The sequence below is a fragment of the Leptodactylus fuscus genome, chromosome 11, assembly GCF_031893055.1.
Source record: "Leptodactylus fuscus isolate aLepFus1 chromosome 11, aLepFus1.hap2, whole genome shotgun sequence".
Classification (NCBI taxonomy): Eukaryota; Metazoa; Chordata; class Amphibia; order Anura; family Leptodactylidae; genus Leptodactylus; species Leptodactylus fuscus.
Window position 1 is genome coordinate 47,968,309 of NC_134275.1, and position 23,404 is coordinate 47,991,712.

Below are 23,404 nucleotides of genomic sequence, written 5' to 3' on the forward strand. Positions count from 1 at the left end.
CCCTCAACCTGCCTCATGTCTGTTCTTCATATGTCTCTAATTTCTTTGTGTAAAGGGATTGCCTTGTATAGATAAACACTTTAAAATGCCCTATTATTAAAGGAGAAGTTTTTCTTGTGTAATGGCGGCCATTCTTAGGACACTGACTACAAAGTTTCTAATCACTGCTTTATAGCAGCACCTGTCCAACTGGATCCTAGACTACCTGACAAACCGCCCTCAGTATGTGAGAGCCCAGGACTGTGTGTCTGACACTGTGATCTGTAGTACGGGGGCACCTCAAGGTACAGTTCTTGCCCCATTCCTCTTCACACTGTACACTGCTGACTTCAGGCACAACTCATCCAGCTGTTACTTACAGAAGTACTCCGATGACTCTGCTATAGTCGGCCTTATCACTGATGGCGATGATAGGGAATACAGAGACTTAAACCGGGATTTTGTTGAATGGTGCCAGCAGAACCAGCTCAGGATTAATGCTGGGAAGACCAAGGAGATGGTGGTGGACTTTAGTAAACGGAGAGGTGCTCCGACCCCGGTGGAGATCCAAGGAACATGTATTGAGATAGTCAGGACCTATAAGTACCTGGGCGTGCTCCTCAATAATAAACTAGACTGGGCTGATCACCTGGAGGCGCTGCACAGAAAGGGCCACAGCAGACTCTACCTGCTCAGGAGGCTGAGGGCCTTCGGAGTCCAGGGGACACTTCTTAGGTCCTTCTTCAACTCTGTGGTTGCCTCAGCCATCTTTTTCGGTGTGGCCTGCTGGGGAAGCAGTATATCAACCAGGGACAGAAATAGACTTGACAGGCTGATCAGGAGGGCCAGCTCTGTCCTGGGGAGCCCCTTGGACCCAGTACAGGTGGTGGGTGACAGAAGGATACTGTCTGTGGTGACCTCCATGCGGGGGAACAAATCCCACCCCATGTATGGGACCCTGATGGGACTTGGCAGCACTGTAAGCGACCGTCTGCTTCACCCCAAGTGTGAGAAGGAGCGCTATCGCAGGTCCTTCCTTCCAACCGCGACCAGGCTGTATAATCTACATCAGACCAAACGAAGAGCTCTCCGCACAGAGAACTAATGATTATGAGGATGATCATGAGGTCTTCCTCTTTCTCTTCTGTTTTTCCTTAGCTGCCATGGACTCCTAGTATATCTTCTCTTCTCAGCTTATCTGTGTCTACGTCTGTAACATATTACTCTGTATTATCCTGTATCTGTATTACTATGCTGCTGTAACACGCTGAAATTTCCCCAAGGTGGGACTATTAAAGGATTATCTTTATAAATCTTAAAACATACATGTCCTATTTCTGTCCCTTGTCCCAGATCCCTGAATAGACTCAGGGTTCAGTGGAAATGGGTCCAGACAGATGCAAAGGGGCTGTGAAAAAATGGACCGCTTTGTCTGTTTTTATGGTTATTTTTATCTACGGTCCTCTGAATATAGCCTTGATAGCTGACGGATATGGCTGATGGCTATTGAACTCAATGGCTGGTCCTGAGTAATATCAATTTTATATTATAGTTCCTTCAGCTGATCAAGTGGGGTCCTAACTGTGAGACCCCTATACCCAATCTCTCACAAAGACCCTAAGGCTATGTTCACACATCCAGTTCAGGATTCTGCAGAATCTATTATCTGACTTAGATACAAGGTGACACATGGTAAATCATACTAAATTCCAGTTGTATCACTTTACAGGTCCTGGTATCTCCAGTTATGCCAATGACCCTCCTGGCGCTGGTAAATCTCTGGTTCACTGCCTGGATGAAGCCATGTCTATTATACCTGCCGAGGCGCAGAAGGCCACCCCCGCTTATCTGGGAGCCACAGCTGGGATGAGACTACTTGAGTAAGGGAGACTTACTGTACATTATATTGCATGCCCCCCTGAACTCCGCTCCTGGGGTTAATACCATGCCAACCATACATGTGAGTGCATTTCTGTGGTTGCCACTTTCAGTTCCACTTACGGTATTGAAGGGAAATGATTCATTTTCAAATATAACTTTGCAAAGGATCATGGACCTGAATTTCGACACCATAAAAGTGCATTTTCTGCATATTATGTGGGTGGAATAGCACTTCACTATGTTTCTATAGTAAGTAGGAGCAGAAGTTCCTCCTTCATACCGACCTTTAAGATCTTCCCCGTGCTTTTTAATTAAATTGAGGAAATAAAAATACCCATTTGGACGGAGGCCACGAGCGAGGCTGGCCCGAGTCCCTGTACACCTCTCTGAGGCCAGGGATAGACGGCAAGTCTGTGGGAATACAAGTTACACTGCGGTGCCAGATTACAGGAAATCCTAAACACTTTTAACCCCTTTGTAACTCATTTACCACATTTTAGGTTGCCAAGCACAACACGCGGGTGTAATAAGTCTGTGGTTTATGTGATTTTCTACCTGAGGACATTCGATTAAACAATGTGGCGCTTGTTCTGACCTTTAGGCTAGATTTCATTGTGTCCGGGTCTTTTTGCCTTTACTTAGTCATATCAAATTTTATATGTTGGTTAATACCTTGTAACTATATACTCGCTGGGAACAATAGAGCTATTTACCTTAGATGAATTCAGCCACGTCTAGACCAAAGCAAAAAGAGCCAATACAGATGTCTGTTGCATAGGTGACCGTACATATTAGACTAAAGTTGATGTAAAATGGGTGATTTCAGACATTGCCTGGAAAGAAGGATCCCCCACCCAGCCTCCATAGTACCTGCTATGGCTTCTACATCTAGTCTCCCATGCTGTCTATTGCCTGCAGTTATACATAGGCAGACAAGAGACTATGGTGCAACCACCCCGTACAGTGCTGTACTTACTATGTAGGCAGATCACATAGCTGCTATGGGGCTCCTAGTCGCTAATCTTCTGCTTTGCCACAGAGATTCACTGCATTTACAGTATAAGGAGAATTTAACAGCTTCCACTGGGCTAAATGGTAAATGTATTCATTTCTATGCACTGAGCTCCCCCTAGTGGTGGCCAAAGGCAGCAAGTTTTGCCAGAGCGCTATAGAAAATATCAGATATGCTTGGGTCTGACACCTGGGACCCCCATAGATCACCTGTACTGAAACAGTGCAGCTTATAGTAATGTTTACTGTGGGCTGTTTCTCACTCGCTGTACAAACTATAGTGGTGAGTGTAGGTACTGCACATAGACTACAATAAGATAGCGCTGCAGCACCTGTTTAATGTATTTATACCAGATTTAAACACTATAAGAATATGGGGGTTGATTTGTACATGACATGTCAAAAGTAGCGGTGTGTGCACATAAAATTGCAGCTTTTTCCCCTTTTACGCCTTGCTTGCCACTTTTCTTTAAAGTGGGGTTCACAGCCCAACAAATTTATTGTTCAAGATCTTTGCAAGCCCTATTTTTGGCACTTTCACTCCAGGACATCTGTGTATTAAGACTGACTTTCTATGCATCAGTCTTACCAAATTCTCCCATGATGTTTGGAATGAGCGTCATATTGATAAAGCGCCTGGGTGATCCTGAGGGTGAATTATCTGTTATTAAAAAAATTCCTTGACTTTCTAAAAACATTTGGGGATCTCTTATTACATTATGCTATGGTGCCCAGTGGTATGTCATGTCTGATCTCCCACTAAATGGTATATGTGTGTATGTGTGTGTGTGTGTGTGTGTGTGTATATGTATGTATGTATGTATGTATGTATGTGTGTATACATATATACATACACACTGCAGGGCACAAGGGATATTTTCTTTTCTCCTCTCTTCTGTTTTCGTTCCAAATTATGATTTCATGAACTGACTGAAAATTAGACTAATACTAATGTATATGTATAAAACTGTGCTAGAAATATCAGTAGGCACTGAAAACTTATGCAGAGGTGTAACTTGTAGATCTTGGGCCCCAGTGCAAAATCCTTAATGGAGACCCTAGCCACCTTATGCCATTTAGAATAGCGGTATATTTTATCTGGCAGAGGGATCATTGGGGCCCCCTTAGACGAGATGCTAGAATAGAGTAGGTAAAATCAGGTGCTGCCTGTTATGCTGTGGATCCAGTAGATGGCGCTACCTCCTGTGACTGTTAATATGACGCACCCCACTTGCTGTATCCATGTCAAACCAGGCGGGTTAGGATTGTATATAGCAGAGGCATAGTTTGCCTATACTTTGCAACACCAGATAATGCCAAGGCTCTATGTGTGTTAACTGTGATTGGAAGAGCACATAGCTATCACTCCCAGATTCAGCGCCACCTACTGGATCTATGACACCTGATTTAAACTGGCCCCTCATGGTCCAGGCCCCACTAGCAATTGCTACTGCTGCACCCACTATAACAATGTCCTTGAACATACTTAGGAAAGACATGTCTAGGAGAAGGGGCAACAACTTTCACAAGTATATTAAAAACAAGGCTAGGAACATTATTCCAGGAGAAGGAAGTCCAGCCTATCACTCCATAGCAAGGCCCTTCTTACTTTGGATGGTGTTGTAAGCATTACTGTCTATTGGTGTATGTTATACAAATAACCTTACCATATACTAAGGCGCCTAGATAACAATGCTATATATGACTACTGACTGAAATTCTGTATATTATTCTGTATTGCTCCTAACTAGCAGTGCCGCACAATACCAAAGGAAATAATGCTATTTGGTTCCCAAAGAATACCGGCATATAGTAGTCAGATAAAAGCTATATACATTGCCATTCAGACATGTTAGTAACTGGGCTAGGACAACTTCAAATTTTAAAAGGATGTGCAAATAGTAAACCTGCAATAATAAGGAAGGTAAATTGTGGGGTGGAGTCCCCCTTTAAATATCATATGCCTGCATTATTAATATCACAAAATAGAAAAGAAAACTAACCATGGTTAGAACATCCTGCCCATATATTTACTATACTGGCAATGACATTTGTATTGTGTCTAAAGTCTAGAGAACAGGACTGCATCAAACCAGGTGCTTGCTGAGGTATCCAGGACCATAAGCCAGTACCCTATCGATTTCCGTGGGGCTTTGATCATCAGCGGACAAGAAGAGGGCTCCTATGGCTGGATCACTATTAATTACCTCTTGGAATCCTTCATGAAAGTAAGCTTCATTTATTGCACTAAATGTGGGGCTTTGACAACTCTACTGGATTTTGACTAAATGTCCCCACAGATTATAGCTAGAAAATGCCAAGTGGAGTTGAATGTTTTAGCGACCCCTTATACTGGTGCTGGTAGATTCCAAAGCATAAATGACCTAACAAGTTGTCAAATAAGACCCACTCCTGCAAAGGGTTAAGACCGAGCTGCAAAACCCTTTGTTTGGGAGCCTTCACACGGAGTTTACGCTCCGCTCATTCTGAACGTAAACTCGTTCAGAGTGAGCGGCGTAAAAACAGATCCCATTGACTTGAATGGGTGCCGGCATACGTGCGCTACCCATTGAAATCAATGGGAGGCTTTTTTACCTACTGCTTTTAATGTGATACGCCATTGGTATGAGATTGCAGAGAGCAGATCCTGCCGAACTCATGAAAATGGCATCTAGTCTTCCAAATCATTTTTTTTTTATTGTAGTTTTTATTGAAAATTTTATGAGGTATACAACAACCAACCGGGGATAATTAACCAAGTAGAAGGAGGAGTAGGAAGGGGACAGCTGAATGCCCAAGTAACGGAGAGAGTGCTCCCATCACTGAAAGTCAAAGACCCAAGCAGCTGTAGTGTAGAGCTAGGGATGTTTAGGGGTTTCTAAATGATTTTTATATGGTCATTATCCTTTTTTGTGTGTTTTTTCCTATTAACATATTAAAATAAATGCTGAACATTATTTATTGCAGTATTCATTCAGTGGGCATTGGATAAGACCCTTCTCTTCTAAAATATATGGTGCTCTCGATCTTGGCGGTGCCTCCACGCAGATCAGCTTTATCCCTAAAGTGAATATTGAAGACCCAAAAGAAAAAGCCGAATTCAAGCTCTATGGCTTCCCCTACACCATCTACACCCACAGCTTCTTGTGCTATGGGCAGAACCAGGCTCTGAAACAAATGCTGGTACAGGCCACAAAGGTCAGCAACAGAAAACAGTATTCACAAATAAGGATGGATAGATAGGTAGATAGATAGAAAGATACCATATTTTTAGGCCGCACTTTTTTTTCCCCAAAATTTGGGAGGAAAATTAGGGTGCATCTTATAGTCCGAATGTGGACTGGGGGCAAAGGAGCGGAATTGCAGCATTGCCATGCTCCTGCTGCCGCTGGCTTGCTGCAGCGGCAAAAGCATGGCGATGCTGCAGGGCCCGGCACCTGTGCCGCCGGATAAAACCCTCCCTGGCATCCGCCGTTCTATGATAGTGGATGCTGGGTCTGTAAGGATAATGGCGTCCGCGCTTCTGCAGAGCGGTTGCCATAACAATCAGGTCTCCGCTGTAACTGTTACAGCGGAAACACCGGAGCTAATGCCTGCAATCTCAGATCGCAGGCATCAAAGTCCCCCCCCTTCCCAAAGTTTAAAATTAGCCCCGGGGCCGATCCCCACACCTTTAAAGTTGCAGGCCGGCTCCTGCGCGGTGAGGTCGCAGGAGCCGACCTGTTTCTATGACAGCCGGGAGCCAACTGAAGGCTCCCAGGCCTGTCATAGCAATAGTAATATACAGGATCTCCCATAGACGGCAATACACTTGTATCCCTGTATCTGAAAATGCCCGGTCTACTAATATTTTTCCTGTATGGTGAACTTCAAAATCAAAAGTGCCAAACCGCCGGGTTTTTTTCACCGTTTTGCCTCTGATTTAAATAAAAGGTGATCTAAGCAATAGACATTTCCCAAAATGGTAGAACTAAAAAGTTCATCTGGCCTCGAAAAAAAATGCTCTATGCATCCCCGTACAGCTGCAGGGTCACCTGTTAATGTGGCCTTGCAGCCGTTGCAAAACAACAACTCCCATATATTAAATATTTTACCATTTTTTGCTTCGACATTTTTTTTTCCCTATTTTCTTCCTCTAAAACCTAGGTGCATCTTATAGTCCGAAAAATACGGTAGATAGATGTTAGATATGAGATAGATAGATAGATAGATAGATAGATAGATAGATAGATAAAAATATAAAATTGTAAAACTTAGATTTTATTTTTTTGTCTAGGGAAAGGACCTGACCAGTCCTGTTAGCATCCCTTGCTATCCTAAAGGCTACCAGGAGACGATGACCCTGAAGTCTCTCTATGACAGTCCTTGCACAGTGAAGTTGGCTCCATCGACCCCACTAACACAAACATTCAGCGTAATTGGTTCCGGCAATGCTAACCAGTGCTATGAAACTCTTAAAAACATCTTTAATACCACTTCCTGTTTGGGTAAACCGTCCTGCTCCTTTGATGGGGTCTATCAGCCGCCTGTTGTTGGAAACTTTTTTGTAAGTAACCCTACAATGGATTGCAGCTGGGTATATACAGTATATTAGAGATGAGCGAACGGCGTTCGATCGAATTGGTATTCGATCGAATATCAGGCTGTTCGAGGTATTCGATTCCAATCAAATACCACGCGACAAACGCACTAAAAATTCCACAGCAGTCTCCATTGTGGTCCGATTTCAGATGTAGCAGAGTTCAGCCGTGCGCTGAACTCGACTACATCTGAGATGTAGCAGAGCTGGCCGTGCGCTGAACTCGACTACATCTGAGATGTAGCAGAGCTGACTGTGCGCTCTGCCAGCTCTGCTACATCTCAAATGTAGTCGAGTTCAGCGCACAGCCAGCTCTGCTACATCTCAGATGTAGTAGAGTTCAGCGCACAGCTGAACTCTGCTACATCTGAAATCGGACCACAATGGAGACTGCTGTGGACTGATCTTAGACTCCGCTTCCTCCGGCAGAACTAGCGTTGATTGGCCGAATACTGTACACTGTATGGCATTCGGCCAATCAACGCTGGTCAATGCATTCCTATGGGAAAAAGTCACCTCCCGCATAATTAGTGGCATAATACAGTGACTTGGGCATGTTAGATGCCCCCAGACATGCTTCCCCTGCTGTCCAAGTTGCATTCCAGAGGTGTTGTCATCATTTTCTGAGGTGTCATAGTGGACTTGGTGACTCTCCTGAGTCGAATAGTGGTTTCCCCTAAAATGAAGCTTTTTTTCCCCATAGACTATACTGGGATTCGATATTCGTTTGAATAGTCGAATATTGAGGGGCTATTCGAAACGAATATCGAATATTTCACTGTTTGCTCATCTCTAATATTTATATATATATATATATATATATATATATATATATATATATATACCTACCTGTCCTGTGAGATGATGTGATCTAATGGGAATATCTCTGTATTTCCTCTCACCCAGGCTTTCTCAGCTTTCTTCTACACATTTGATTTTCTCAACCTAACGTCAGGACAGAATTTGTCTACGGTTAAAAGTACAGTGGAGACCTACTGTGCCCAAGACTGGACAGAGGTAACCATTGTCAGAGACCCTTCATCTCAGCTGTTGGACCCCCCACCACATATTACACGTGTTAATTCTGACACTATTTTTTGTACACAGCTTCAGTCAGTTTTCCCGAAAGAAAGAAAAGACCGTCTTAGAGATTATTGTGCTAGTGCCAACTATATCCTCTCTCTGCTGCTCTACGCCTACAAATTCAATGACGAATCCTGGAACTCTATCAGCTTTATGAAACAGGTGACCTCAACATACCACCCATCTGCTTGTGCACTACAAAGCTCTTTTTTGACCACTCCACTATTTAAGTCAAATGTGACTGTGAGTGGGGGCCTCAGAGTAGTGTTTCTTTGTAGCACTAGGGTCCTGGGTTCAAATCCCACCAAGGGCAACTTCTGAATCGAGTTTGTCTCCACATGTTTGCGTGGGTTTCTAGCACTCCACATAAGCCTCCTATGATAGTGTTTGTGCCATGAATTGTGTTTTCTGGGCTTTTAAGTTAGGTCATCAATTGCAGATCAGTGGAAGAATCCACATGAATCCACTGTTTGATATTCATTGCTCACATGGCCTGATCACAACTCAGTCCCATTCAAGTGAATAGGCTGAACTATCATACCAAACATAGCCACTATACAAATGTATGGAGCTGTGCTTGGATTTCTAACAAAAGGCAATAGCGTTCATCTGAATCCTATAGTCTCTTGAAACAGCTGATCGGCAGGGGTCCTAGGTATAAGACCCACACCAATTTTCAAATTATCTAATCTAAAGATAACTCATCAGTTAAAGGTGTTATGTCACTGGAATAGAGTGGGCAGTCCTTTCCCCTGCTGCGCATTCATGCTGACCACAGATAGGCTGAATGTGGGTGTGACTGGTTGTGGATGGTGTTCCTATTGACTTCATACATTTAGCTATTCCGGTTCATCAACAGTTATGACCACATTCAGCCTGGTTGCTGTCAGGCTGAATGCACAGCAAGGGGGGGATCTATTACAATAAGTCATTCATATAAGATAGTTGGGGGCGGTTATTCTCTGAGTATTGTATGGAGCCAGATGCAAATGGCTCCGTGCACTGTGCAGTGACCAGGCCTGCATTGAGCCATTTACTTCTGGTTCTACCCATTATGCGGAACAGTATTTGATGCTCTCCACCGTTTCCAGTATTCACGGGTAGACTTGGGACCGATTAACCACGGACACTGGAGTGTAGATCAATTAAGTAATTAAATTAATCAATTAATTATTTAGGTAATTAATTTAATTTAATTAATTTAATTAATTGATATATGGTGTCCGGAAAGTAAGTATACAAAATGAAAGGGTGGACTTTAGTTATATGAAGCGGTTTTTATTAATGAACATGTGACTGGAAATGCACCGTTGTGGTGCTGCAGGTAGACCGAGATGTCGTTTTTCTATTCTTCACTGCGCCATGTGAAAAGAGAAATGCGCTCTAATTGGAAATCATTTTAATCACTGTAACTTATTCACAAGAATTGCTCGAAGTGTTGGTCGCCTGCCTCGATGCAAGCAGTGCAACGCCAGGAGATGCATTGACACACCTGTTCAGACTCCTGGTATGGCCCTCACTGCGATGAACGCAGCCTGGATGCGGTTCACGAGCGCTTCGCGAGTTAGCACAGGCGTTGCATACACAACGGACTTGACATGTCCCCATAAGAAAAATCAAGTGGGGTCAAATCTGACGAGCGAGGGGCCACAGCACAGGTCTGACGCATCTGATCCACTGATTTGGCCATCGGTTGTTGATGTGTTCTCGGACAATGCAGCCAAAATGGGGAGGTGCTCCATCCTGCTTGAGCCACATCCTTGACCTCATGCTCCAAGGCATGTCTTTGAGCAACACTGGCAAATCATCCTGCAGAAATGCCAGGTAGTTGTTGGCATTGAGTCTCGGTGTGAGGAAAAAGGGTCCTAAGATGTTGTGTCCCAGAATTCCAGCCCAGATATTTGCAGAGAACTGATCCTGGTTCTGGTGAATAAAGTGGGGTTTAGGGTTCACGTACTCCAAGATGTGGCTGTTGTGGTTGTTGAAGAATCCGTCCCTGGTAAAACAGGTTTCATCCATCCACATGACAATCCCTGCAAAGACGGGATCCTGCACATTCTGCTGGAGGTATCACCTATAGAAATTGACGCAAAGCCTGGTAGTGAGTTGGCTTCAGACCCTGAACCTTTCAGAAGCGGAATGGGTACAGGCCCTTGTCATACAATACCTCCCACACAACAGACTTGTTTGTCTTAAATCATAAACCGTGTGCTTGTGTAAAGATTGACTGCCGGTGTCAATTGTGAAAACAAGTCACTTGCTAACTTTTACTTTCCCATGTTGCATTGCCAAAAGCACGCATGATGGTGCTTGGGTTCTCTCCAAACCTCTGCAGGACATCCTCCTCAAACTCCGGAGACCGCACAGAGTGAGGACGGCCCATGCGATCAGATGCTTAAAACGCTCCGCGCTCCCAAAGCTGGCGGTCAGTAGTGACGAATGTACGTAGATTCAGCAGACGACGATTAGGGAACCTCTCTGTGTAAATTCTCCTTGCTGCGTTATCGTTTCCATCTGCGGCACCGTAGGCCAGATGCATGTCTGCTCGCTCCATCCATGTGAATCGATGCATGGCTTATGTCAACAAAATGCATGAAAGCGAATACGCTTACACTCACTGAGTCGGTCTACCTGCAGCGCCGCCAAGTTGCATTTCCGGTCACATGTTCATTAATAAAAAAAACAAAAACGCTTCATATACGGCAAAGTCCACCTTTTTATTTTGTGTACTTACTTTCCGGATACCCTGTATATATATATATATATATATATATATATATATATATATATATACTGTATAGACACCAACAGATTGAGAAAGTCTTATCCCAGGAAAAGATCTACTATACTTATTACATGATTGGCTATGCAGCTATTCACTAATGCAGTGTTATTACAAATTGTATTTCTAGTACTTGCTAGTGTCCCTCATGTCTAACTTTCTCTTTTTATAGGCTGCAAACACAGACATTGGCTGGACATTGGGCTACATGCTGAACCTGACCAACATGATCCCATCAGAGGCCCCATCCACCATGAGAGCACATCCCTACGGGGTCTGGGTGGCCGCGGTTTTCTTTATTGTCTTCAGTCTTGCCCTTGGATTGTTTATGCTGTTTTTTTACATTCAATAGCTGAAATCTTCCATACAATTACTGGAATATGAAGGATGAACCGAAATAAATAAAACCGTAAACCTCACGGACTAATGGATATTCGGCTACAGGTTGTAAGACTGACATGGCCATTATATGACTGATATCGGAAGAAACCTGGGTGTAGATGAATGTCCTTAGTCTAGATAAACCAAAATTGATGGCAAAACCTCATTTTTCCTTACTATGGACTAGGGCATGGGATCCATACATTACAATATATCTGTCATGCTCAGTACAGATACAAGGCAGACACCAAACCTTCCTCTTCTCCCTTTGGAGCCTTTTAAGCAACATGGAAAATATCTTACTTCATATGAGCTAAGATGAAGCTTTCCTCCGAGCTTGGGTGAACCAAGGAGTTCTCAGTCAGTGTCAGGACTTCTGGCTCTCATGGAGTCATTCCTGGATCATTAGATGACATGAATTGATGTCTTTCCAAGGACAAAGGCTCCAGATTTCTGGATCATCATCTTCGTGTGTAAGCAAACTGGAAATAAACAAGAAACAGAGATGGACAAGGAAGTCAATGTACTCAGGAGTCAATGAAACAAAGCGATACTACTAGGAATGATTATTGTAGGGTTACACACAGATGAGAGGGGCCTCTGAATCCTTGTGATGGAGGGACTATCCCCATATCTGTGCTCTGTTGTCAGAGGTCATGGTGATGCCCGTCCCTCCTATTCCATGAAGTAGAGAAACACCAGGTCCCTCCTCCTGTGTTGACTACCTGTATGGATTTCTGCACAAGGGAGTGGGACATGAAAGAAGGGAATGTGATAAATCTGAACTGGACATGTCCTCTTGATTCCCTGTGTTAATGGAGCTGTGGTCACACTATTGCTGTATTCCAAGTCTGTGAGACTGCTGAAGATATCTGAGCACTGTACTGAGCTATCTCCATCAGTCCCATAGACAGTAACCGGTGCACATCACTGACCACTGCTCCATTCAAACAGGGAACTTGCCCCCCTATCAGTGCGGTCTCAAAAGCCAGACCTCCCCCCAATATCACCAGTTAACTCTATGTCTACGTACTGTAGCTCTGTACACCTGTCAGTCCAACACGTCAGTAAGAGTTGTCCAAAAAGTTTCATTAAATTACTTTGTAATAACTTTTAGGGATTTGTTACAAATTATACTCTTAACAACTCCCTTGCCTCTGTTTTCTTCCGTGCCTCAGTTTGCGCTATACATCACTAGATTGCTTGTTAGTTACTTTTATGTTTTTAGCTAGTTTTATCAATTGAAACATTTTAAGGAAAGCGTTACTTGAATGTGCACAATGACTTATCCTATCACGTGAAAGCAGATGTTTACAATGAACTCTTTTATGTTTGCACATGAATAAATAACTATTCACTGTTTTCTACTTATATGGCTGCCTCTGAGATTCTTACATATGAGATGGGTGGGAAAAAAGATTCCAGGATCATGTCATCCAGAGCAAATATCATTACTTTACGTAAGTTTATAGAATAGAAAAAATATCGTAACAATTTTATATATCTGATGACATCTATGTGTCATGTGATGTGAGCTCGGTGATCCCTTCACTGTTTTCATCACATGCTGTCAGTTTTATAGCTGCGTGTGTTGTAATACCAGCCTCGCCCCATAGAAGTGAATGGCACAGCAGCTATTAAACAGAGGGTGTCTGATGTAAATGGTGAAAGGACAAGTGTTGCGACCCCTTTAGCTGATCAGTGGAGGTATGAGGACAGCATAACTCCTTTAATGGACAGAAATGTGTTTATAGACTAAAACAGCTTCTATGAAGAGATGACCCTATAGTCCCTCTCCCAGAGACCAAGATCAGGGCAGCTGTATACGCAGCATTATGTGTATATACTTTCGCCTATCATGCATTAGCTAGGCCTCTTCCAGCAGGATGTGATCTGCCATTTAATAATAATTGACAGATTCTGTCTGGATAAGGAAGTAATCTGTAGTTTTCTGATGATGTTTTCCCTTTAAGGGACACTAAACCTGAAGACAAACTTGTACCTCTGAAGATATATGACATCTTGGTGACAGGGAATTTGTTGTCACATCCCATTGAACATCACTACAGTTATCTGCTACCCAGCTGATATCAGGGAGCAAAAGAAAGTGAATGCATATAAGGTTTTGTGTTTCTTTAGATATGACAATGACATAAAATGTTCTTTTTTGCCTACTAAGTTGCCTTTTGCATGCTTGGGTTGTGAAGTATTGTCTTGGCACCTGCAGAACATATCTGGCTCTTGTTCCAGTCCTTCACTTACATTACAGCATTGATATCCTGGTGAAGTCACTTTATTGGCAGCTGCTAGATCAGAGGTCGAATGTTGTAAGATCACATCATCTGCAATGTGTTGTACAATCTGTTTTGTTTTACAACACTTGTAAACATTTAACACAAGTGCAGGTCCTTCGAGTCCACGGATATTCCTGGGAATGAGGTGGAACCCGGTTTTATGGGAACAGAATAGGAATTCCTGCAAATATTTACTGTAAGATGGATTTCTGCCATATACGACATAGAGATTCCCTGACCCACAAGCCCAAGGGTAAGTTATAAGGCATTGCTGCCTGTTAAGTTGCAAATATCTGCAGCGGGTAACTGGGCACCAACATTTTAATCCATAGTAATTAAATCAGGACAATCCCTTTAAGAATATGAATATTGACTAGGTCATGTGAGCCTTTATCTTAAAGGGATTCTCCCATGAACATAACCACATGTAAACTTGTAGACAACTAAAAGTTAAACATTTTTGCAAATATACATAATTAAAAACGAGATTTCCTCTCTCCATCTTAACGTATAACAGCCTGTTGTTTTGGTTGCCAATGGATATGACCATAAATATAGGAAGTATATGTGGTCTTGTCAGAAACCCAGCCAGTACCGTATTTTTCGCACTATAAGACACACTGGGCTATAAGACGCACCTAGGTTTTAGAGGAGGAAAATAGGGAAAAAAAAATTTGAAGCAAAAAATGGTAAAATATTTAATATATGGGAGTTGTAGTTTTGCAACAGCTGCAAGACCACATTGACAGGTGACCCTGCAGCTGTACGGGGACACAGGAGTGTTTTTTTTTGCGGGGCCAGATGTACTTTTTAGTTATACCATTTTGGGGAATATCTATTGCTTAGATCACCTTGTATTGAAAAAAAAAACGGTGGTTTATGATATATGATTTTCTACTTTTATATATATATTCTAGGGACAGGAGGTGATTTAGAACTTTTATTTATTTCATATTTTTATTATATATTTTTAAAGCTTTTTTTTTTTTTTTACTATTTTATTCCCCCCCCGGGGGCTTGAACCTGCGGTCACTTGATTGCAAGTCCCATAGACGGCAATACAAGTGTATTGCCATCTATGGAACATTCTGTCTATTAGTATTACGGCTGGTCATAGACCCAGCCGCAATACTAATATAGCAGTGACAGGCCCGGGAGCCTCATTAGGCTCCCGGCTGTCACCCAAACAGGTCGGCTCCTGCGATATCGCCGCGCAGGAGCCGACCTGCAACTTCACAGGTATGGGGCCGGTGGGGACCGGGGCCGGGGGAGAAGGGGCCACCGATACTGACCCGGCATCCGCTGTACTAGAGAGGCGGATGCCGGTGAGGGATAGACGCCGGCACAGGTGCCGGGGCCTGAGACATGGCTGCGCTCCTCTGCCCTGCATGAAGCCAGCGGCGGGGGGACGGAGGAGCAGAATAGCATCACTCCTCCCGCTGCTGGCTTCATGCAGGGCAGAGGAGCGCAGCGATGTCTCAGGCCCCGGCACCTGCATCTATCCCTTACCGGCATCCGCCTCTCTATTACGGCGGGTGCCAGGCGAAATTCGGACATTCGGACTATAAGACGCACCCTTCTTTTCCCCCAAAATTTTGGGGAAAAAAAGTGCGTCTTATAGTCCGAAAAATACAGTAATTCCTTATTCCTTACACAGAAATGTATTGGGACAATGCATACACGAGAAGACGACCCAACCACAATCAGGAAACCAATCATTACTGGGCTTCCGAACTTAGAAATTTCCTGCATTTCTGGTTGTAATCATTCATGGTTGACAAAAGACTGTTGCCAAAATAGAGAAAATCTTTAAAACTCTGCAAAATTTTTATAGGTGCAAAAAAGTTTAACATTTAATTGAATGCAAACTTACATATGGTTATTTCCCCTTTAAGTTGGGGCCCTATGTAAAATAAAGGCCACAGTGTTTCATAGTCTCTGCAAAGATGATGGGATTCTAGCAAATCCACACATTGCAGAGAAATATGCACAACAGAAATGCTGCGATTTTCCAAACCTGTTGCGTTTTTGGAAATCCCAGCTGGTTAATTATACGTACGGAAACGCCGGTGGTTTCCCTATAGGTATAACTGAAGCAGAAAGTCCACAGAGGAGACCTCTGCAGACTTTCTATGAAAAGCGCTGCCGGAATAAACTTGTTCACTGCGGCCTCCTTCATGTGTCCTTAGCCTCAAGCATTGCAGATTTTAGGCTGCTGTGGAAACGAAAATGAAGCATGTTAATTTCAGCTGTGAATCGGAAGCGTTCTCTCTTTATAATAAATAGGGGAAGGAAAAACTCAATGTATAACTCTGCTGAAAAAAATGCAATGCAGCTTTTTTTAGCTGTGTTTCACTACACGGGACTTTAGCCCTAAAGAGGAACTTTCATGTCCTCTACAATATGACATATTATATACTGCTGCAAAGCTGACAATTTGCAGTTCACTTGTACTGGGTGTGTGGGGCAGGGGGTGGGCGCCGCGTTCCTCATCACCCAGTGATGATGCAAAAGAAACTAATGGCACCAATATATCTCTGGTACCAGGGCACTCACCTGCAAAACTTAATCGAATTGTCTGCATTGCCGTATATAGTATGTCACATGGTAGAGGATATGAAAGGTCCTCTTTACGATAAATTCACTTTGCATGAGATGGTCCAAATTTGTCTATCAGGATAGTTACTATTAAAGAATAGTGTAGACACTCTTGTGTATTCCTGTTGTATTTAATGTGCTATTTATGGGTTGTCAGCTATCTTAGTTCCTTTTTCCCATCTGATATGGCTCCCCTAATGCAGTCCACATTTCCCAGGATTCCCTGATTTTACAAACCCTGGAGGATATTTTAAAATGTTGATCTGGTCTACCAATTTAACTACTGTATATCATTTTGATTTTAAATAAATCTGTAGTAATGATAAATGCTCAGTAGGTGGCACTGTAGTCCCAGCATGTTTGCAGTGTAATATTATTGAATTGCAAAAATAAGGCATAAACATCTGAATCCAGGGGGAGCATTGGTGCGACCTGCGTTGCTGCAGTAGGCCAGTAGGCCCTCACACCTTATCCATGTCTTTCTACTGTCCATTTGATTGCAGATAAAATGCGTGAATGTGAATTTCACGGCTCACATTTGGATTGTGTGAGAGATGTAAGTAGGACGGCTGTATGTGAGATACAGCAAAACAAGAAGCCCATAACTGTTCTTGTACAGGGGTCCACCCTGTTCTGAGGTCACAAATTCCCTCTAGTTTCGAAGCATTTGGAGAGTGATTACATTAACATGTAGAACCTGCCATATAAAACGGGCACCACTAAATAAAGGGATGTAAAACTTTTTTCTTACGCCAGTCTTAATTCATTCCTGGTCAGGTAAAACACGTCCCAGAATTACTAAGACTCCGGCCTCTTCATAATTGTTGTACATGCAGGTATGTCTGAAAAAAATCTACGTCAGTCAGGAACCTGTCAGAGATTCCTTGTATAACTCACACCAGTTTCTAGTTTTCCAGTAAATCTAATGGCTCCAGAGATGCGCCATTCTGTGCCACATTGAGCTGGATTTTTGCCCTCTTTCTAGGTGCAGCCCAGACAGTAAAACTGAGCAAATGTACCACACAAGAGGGGAAAAAAGGTAATGTGTATATGAAGACCGCACTAAAATTACAAAAATATACGTAGAAACTTTATTAGTACAAAGGAAGATCATTAACAAAATCCCCTGAAGAAAAATAATACTTGTCCTAGTAATTAGGCACAAATAAACTGATGCAACACAATACCCATATCAATGGAAAAGTATACAGCAGGACATAAAAACTGTGACATCAGCGGTGAGAGAATTACCAATAAAAGAACCAGCCATGATGGTGTCCAAACCACCCATCCATCTTGCAGGCGGTTTCCCTATAGGTATAATGGAAGCAGAAAGTCCACAGAGAAATACTCTGCTTCCTGTGAAAAGTGCTGCGGGAAGCACTGCGTTTCTGCTGTGTTTTTACCTGCAGCGCTTTTTGGCTGCGGCCCGCTACCAAGGGCCTTAGCCTTAAAATTAATTTTAAAAAAAATGATCTGAATGGAGGCTAAATTATATCAATGTCATATACAGGATGAAAGTTGAACACATATTGCCATACAAAGAGGTTTTGTCAGGTGTCTACACCCTGCCATAGACATGCTTGAATCAATACAGGATCATTGGAGATTCCCGAACTCCTACATGATTAACAAGGAAGTTGAACTTGAAACAAACGAGCATGTGAATTCCATGGAAGTGATGGAGGATTGGTGGCTGCTAGATATCTTTATGCTTTATATATATATATATATATATATATATATATATATATATATATATACACAGTGGCGTAACTAGGAATGGCGGGGCCCCGTGGCAAACTTTTGACATGGGGCCCCCCCGACACCGAAGATCTCGACCGAGTCCCTCCTACGCATTCCTGCGCGCTCTATTATGTTCCATAGTGGCCCCTGCACACAGTATTATACCCAATAGTGGCCCCTGCACACAGTATTATGTCCCATAGTGGCCCCTGCACACAGTATTATACCCAATAGTGGCCCCTGCACACAGTATTATGTCCCATAGTGGCCCCTGCACACAGTATTATACCCAATAGTGGCCCCTGCACACAGTATTAAGTCCCATAGTGGCCCCTACAGGACTAAATACTGTCACGTCACCCGCTGACCACTATACCAGGACAAATTGTGGATAAAAAATCTGGTCATGTGCATTACAATTTAGTAACTCCATGTGCCTCATATTAATAGCAGTTAACCCTATCATCTCCCTCACATTAACCCCTGTGTGCCTCACCATAAGAGTTACTGATATGTGAGAGACATGGAGGTAATAATAAAGTATCTTCATTACTATTACCCCCATATGTCTCACATATCAGTAACTTATGGTGAGGCAAACAGGGGTTAATGTGAGGGAGATGATGGGGTTAACTGCTATTAATATGAGGCACATGGAGTTACTAAAACACAAGTAATCCCCCCATATGCCTGACATTAATAAGTAACCCCAGTACGTACCTGTGTAGCTTTAGTTTCATTTTCCTTCTTCCTTTCTTCCTCCAGTGCAGGACGGCAGGGATAAGCCCCGCCTCCTCCTCTCATTGGTGGGCAGAGGACAGGCAGAGAAAGGGAGGGGGGAGAGAGGGGGAGCGTCCTGAAGCGCTGACAGGAGCCAGACCTGCATGCAGCTCCTGTGTCTCAGCCGTTGCTGCAGCTTCGGGGCCCCCTGTTGGTGGAAAGTATTCCACCAACAGGGGGCCCCGATCATTATACTCGGGGGTCCGAAAAGACCTCCGAGAATAATGATAGCAGCGGTAGCAGCTGTCACCGGGCCCCTAATGTCCCGGGCCCTGTGGCAGCTGCTACCGCTGCTATGGTGGTAGTTACGCCACTGTATATATATATATATATATATATATATATATATATATATATATATATATATATATATATATATATATATATATGCAACATATTCGATTTGCTGCACCCTTAACATGAGCCGTTGAATTTATAAGGATCCGGCCACCCCATAACATACTGCTGGTGGATCCCTTGGCAAATGTCCATCATACAGAGATGACATTTCATATGTAAAGAGGATGGACCCATTTATTAATAACCTCCTCAGATGAGTCAGCCTGGAGACGAACATAAAGTTTCTGCAGTGAAATGTAATAGGAGACGTAGTAAATTTGTTTGCACCATAATAAGGTTGTGACAATTCTGCCATTGTCTGTGCTCTGTGTACACCAGGAGAGCTAGAAATTAAGTTACTTAACCCCTTAGCAGAGAGGATGCCTAGTTTACAATAACATAAGAATACCATGGTGATGAAGGCCTGGCAGACTACATATAAGGGCTAGTTCACACGGGGACATGGAGGCTGATTTTGACAGCTGATTTCGCTTCAAAATCAGCCCCTTTACAATGGAGCCCTATGTGAACAGCTAGCTTTTTTTTTCTGCTAGCTTTTTTTATTGCTAGCTTTTTTTGCTAGCAGAAAAGGAAGCAACATGACCTTTCTTCAGGCGTTTTCAGCCTGAAGAAATCAATGGGAGTCTATGGGGCGCTGAAAAAAAAAGCCTCACTGATTTTCGTCACTTTTTTTGCTGCTGTTTTGGCAAAAAAAAGCGACTGAAACAGTGAGGATTTTTTATGTCATATTTTATGAAGTCACATCCCAGAGGAGTGGTCCTGGGTCTTGGCTTCTTCCTGCAGCCATTTTGTGAAAAAGAACATCAGATTCCATGCCATTTTTTTTTATTTTTTGATATTAAAAAGCAGTCAGCTCTGAAAGACAGCTGTCAGCTCTGCTCTGTCCGAGTTGTGAGCTAAAATGGCGCCTAGAGGCAAAAAGGGGTGGGTTTTGGCCATGCCCAGTGGGCTGGCTAGTTAAAAAATGGGCTGGTTAAAAAAAAAGCTTCAAAAAATAAGTAACTGAAACAGCGTCAAAAACAGCGTCCAATGCAAAAAACAGCATAAACAAAAAGCGACACTGAATTTTCAGTGCCAAAATAAGCTAGGCTTTGCACCAATACAGATTTATATCTCCCTTCCTACCATCCTAGATACCCCCAACACACTTCAGCCCCCTCCAGTGGCGTAACTACCGCCATAGCAGCAGGGGCAGCTGCCACAGAGCCCGGGACATTAGGGTCCCGGGTCTCCGATTATTGTACTCTGGGGTCTGAAAAGACCCCAGAGTATAATAATTGTTTTTGGGTGTCCACAGTGGGACATAATACTGTGTGCAGGGGCCACTATGGGGGATAATACTGTGTGTAGGGGCCACTATGGGGGATAATACTGTGTGTAGGGGCCACTATGGGGGATAATACTGTGTGCAGGGGCCACTGAGGAACATAATACTGTGTGTAGGGGCCACTATGGGGGATAATACTGTGTGCAGGGGCCACTGAGGAACATAATACTGTGTGTAGGGGCCACTATGGGGGATAACACTGTGTGTAGGGGCCACTATGGGGGATAACACTGTGTGAAGGGGCCACTATGGGGCATAATAGAACACGCAGGAATGCGTAGGAGGGGGTCGGTCATTCCTAGTTACGCCACTGGCCCCCTCTTATCACTTTCTTCCTACCTTAATACATTTATTACCAGTACATTGCTTTCCTCAGACTTCCGGATGACCATGCATATCACATTAATGTCAGATGGACCCACTGATTTCTGCAGGACTGGCCAACCATTTAATGTGTTTTGGGGTGTCCTGACTTTCCCACAACACCTGCCATCAGAAAGATTGGACTGCTGTTTTTCAGAAGAGATACCACTCCAGCAATGTCTGGCAGCAGCTTATTCCCAGCTTTTCATTCAGAATATATACGTGTACAGTCGGTAATATAGATTATCCACATTAATAGTGAACAAGGGAGGGTAAACCATGGACCTATCAGACATAGGAGCTGCTAGATGGCAACAACAACTAAGGATACCATTTTCCCTGAGACCTAGGGTGTGATTAGTGATAACTATGAATATACACAGAAAACTGAAGGCACCTTCATTACTTTACAGGGACATCATAAAACCTGAATATGACATTATTATAGTTACTTTCTTCATATGCTGTGATGTCACAGTGTACACACAGAGATCTTTTTGTGCACGCATTATTCCTGTGCTATGATATCATAGTGGTCATTATCCCTGTACTGTGACATCACTGTGTGTATTATCCCTGTACTGTGACATCACTGTGTGTATTATCCCTGTACTGTGACATCACTGTGTGGATTATCCCTGTACTGTGACATCACTGTGTGGATTATCCCTGTACTGTGACATCACTGTGTGTATTATCCCTGTACTGTGACATGACTGTGTGTATTATCCCTGTACTGTGACATCACTGTGTGTATTATCCCTGTACTGTGACATCACTGTGTGTATTATCCCTGTACTGTGACATCACTGTGTGTATTATCCCTGTACTGTGACATCACTGTGTGTATTATCCCTGTACTGTGACATCACTGTGTGTATTATCCCTGTACTGTGACATCACTGTGTGTATTATCTCTGTACTGTGACATCACTGTGTGTATTATCCCTGTACTGTGACATCACTGTGTGTATTATCTCTGTACTGTGACATCACTGTGTGTATTATCCTGTACTGTGACATCACTGTGTGTATTATCTCAGTACTGTGACATCACTGTGTGTATTATCCCTGTACTGTGACATCGCTGTGTGTATTATCCCTGTACTGTGACATCACTGTGTGTATTATCCCTGTACTGTGACATCGCTGTGTGTATTATCCCTGTACTGTGACATCGCTGTGTGTATTATCCCTGTACTGTGACATGACTGTGTGTATTATCCCTGTACTGTGACATCGCTGTGTGTATTATCCCTGTACTGTGACATCGCTGTGTGTATTATCCCTGTACTGTGACATGACTGTGTGTATTATCCCTGTACTGTGACATCGCTGTGTGTATTATCCCTGTACTGTGACATCACTGTGTGTATTATCTCTGTACTGTGACATCACTGTGTGTATTATCTCTGTACTGTGACATCACTGTGTGTATTATCTCTGTACTGTGACATCACTGTGTGTATTATCTCTGTACTGTGACATCACTGTGTGTATTATCTCAGTACTGTGACATCACTGTGTGTATTATCTCTGTACTGTGACATCACTGTGTGTATTATCCCTGTACTGTGACATCACTGTGTGTATTATCCCTGTACTGTGACATCACTGTGTGTATTATCCTGTACTGTGACATCACTGTGTGTATTATCCCTGTACTGTGACATCACTGTGTGTATTATCTCTGTACTGTGACATCACTGTGTGTATTATCTCTGTACTGTGACATCACTGTGTGTATTATCTCTGTACTGTGACATCACTGTGTGTATTATCCTGTACTGTGACATGACTGTGTGTATTATCCCTGTACTGTGACATCACTGTGTGTATTATCCCTGTACTGTGACATCACTGTGTGTATTATCCCTGTACTGTGACATCCCTGTGTGTATTATCTCTGTACTGTGACATCACTGTGTGTATTATCCCTGTACTGTGACATCACTGTGTGTATTATCCCTGTACTGTGACATCACTGTGTGTATTATCCCTGTACTGTGACATCACTGTGTGTATTATCTCTGTACTGTGACATCACTGTGTGTATTATCCCTGTACTGTGACATCACTGTGTGTATTATCCCTGTACTGTGACATCACTGTGTGTATTATCTCTGTACTGTGACATCACTGTGTGCATTATACCTGTACTGTGACATTGGTGTGTCTATTATCCCTGTACTGTGACATCACTGTGTGCATTATACCTGTACTGTGACATTACTATGTGT

The 23,404-nt window shown here is 43.0% G+C and overlaps 1 protein-coding gene across 1 annotated transcript in view; it reads left to right on the forward strand.

The window, feature by feature from the left end:
- LOC142184830 (ectonucleoside triphosphate diphosphohydrolase 8-like) overlaps positions 1-12,668 on the forward strand; it is a 31,828-nt gene extending 19,160 nt beyond the window's left edge. The window contains exons 4-10 of the mRNA XM_075259929.1: positions 1,709-1,859; positions 4,940-5,099; positions 5,839-6,069; positions 7,148-7,417; positions 8,357-8,467; positions 8,558-8,695; positions 11,488-12,668. Of these exons, the coding sequence (XP_075116030.1) occupies positions 1,709-1,859; positions 4,940-5,099; positions 5,839-6,069; positions 7,148-7,417; positions 8,357-8,467; positions 8,558-8,695; positions 11,488-11,667 (1,241 nt within the window). The 3' untranslated portion in view covers positions 11,668-12,668. The remainder of the gene's footprint in view (positions 1-1,708; positions 1,860-4,939; positions 5,100-5,838; positions 6,070-7,147; positions 7,418-8,356; positions 8,468-8,557; positions 8,696-11,487) is intronic.
- The last annotated feature ends 10,736 nt before the right edge of the window (positions 12,669-23,404 follow it).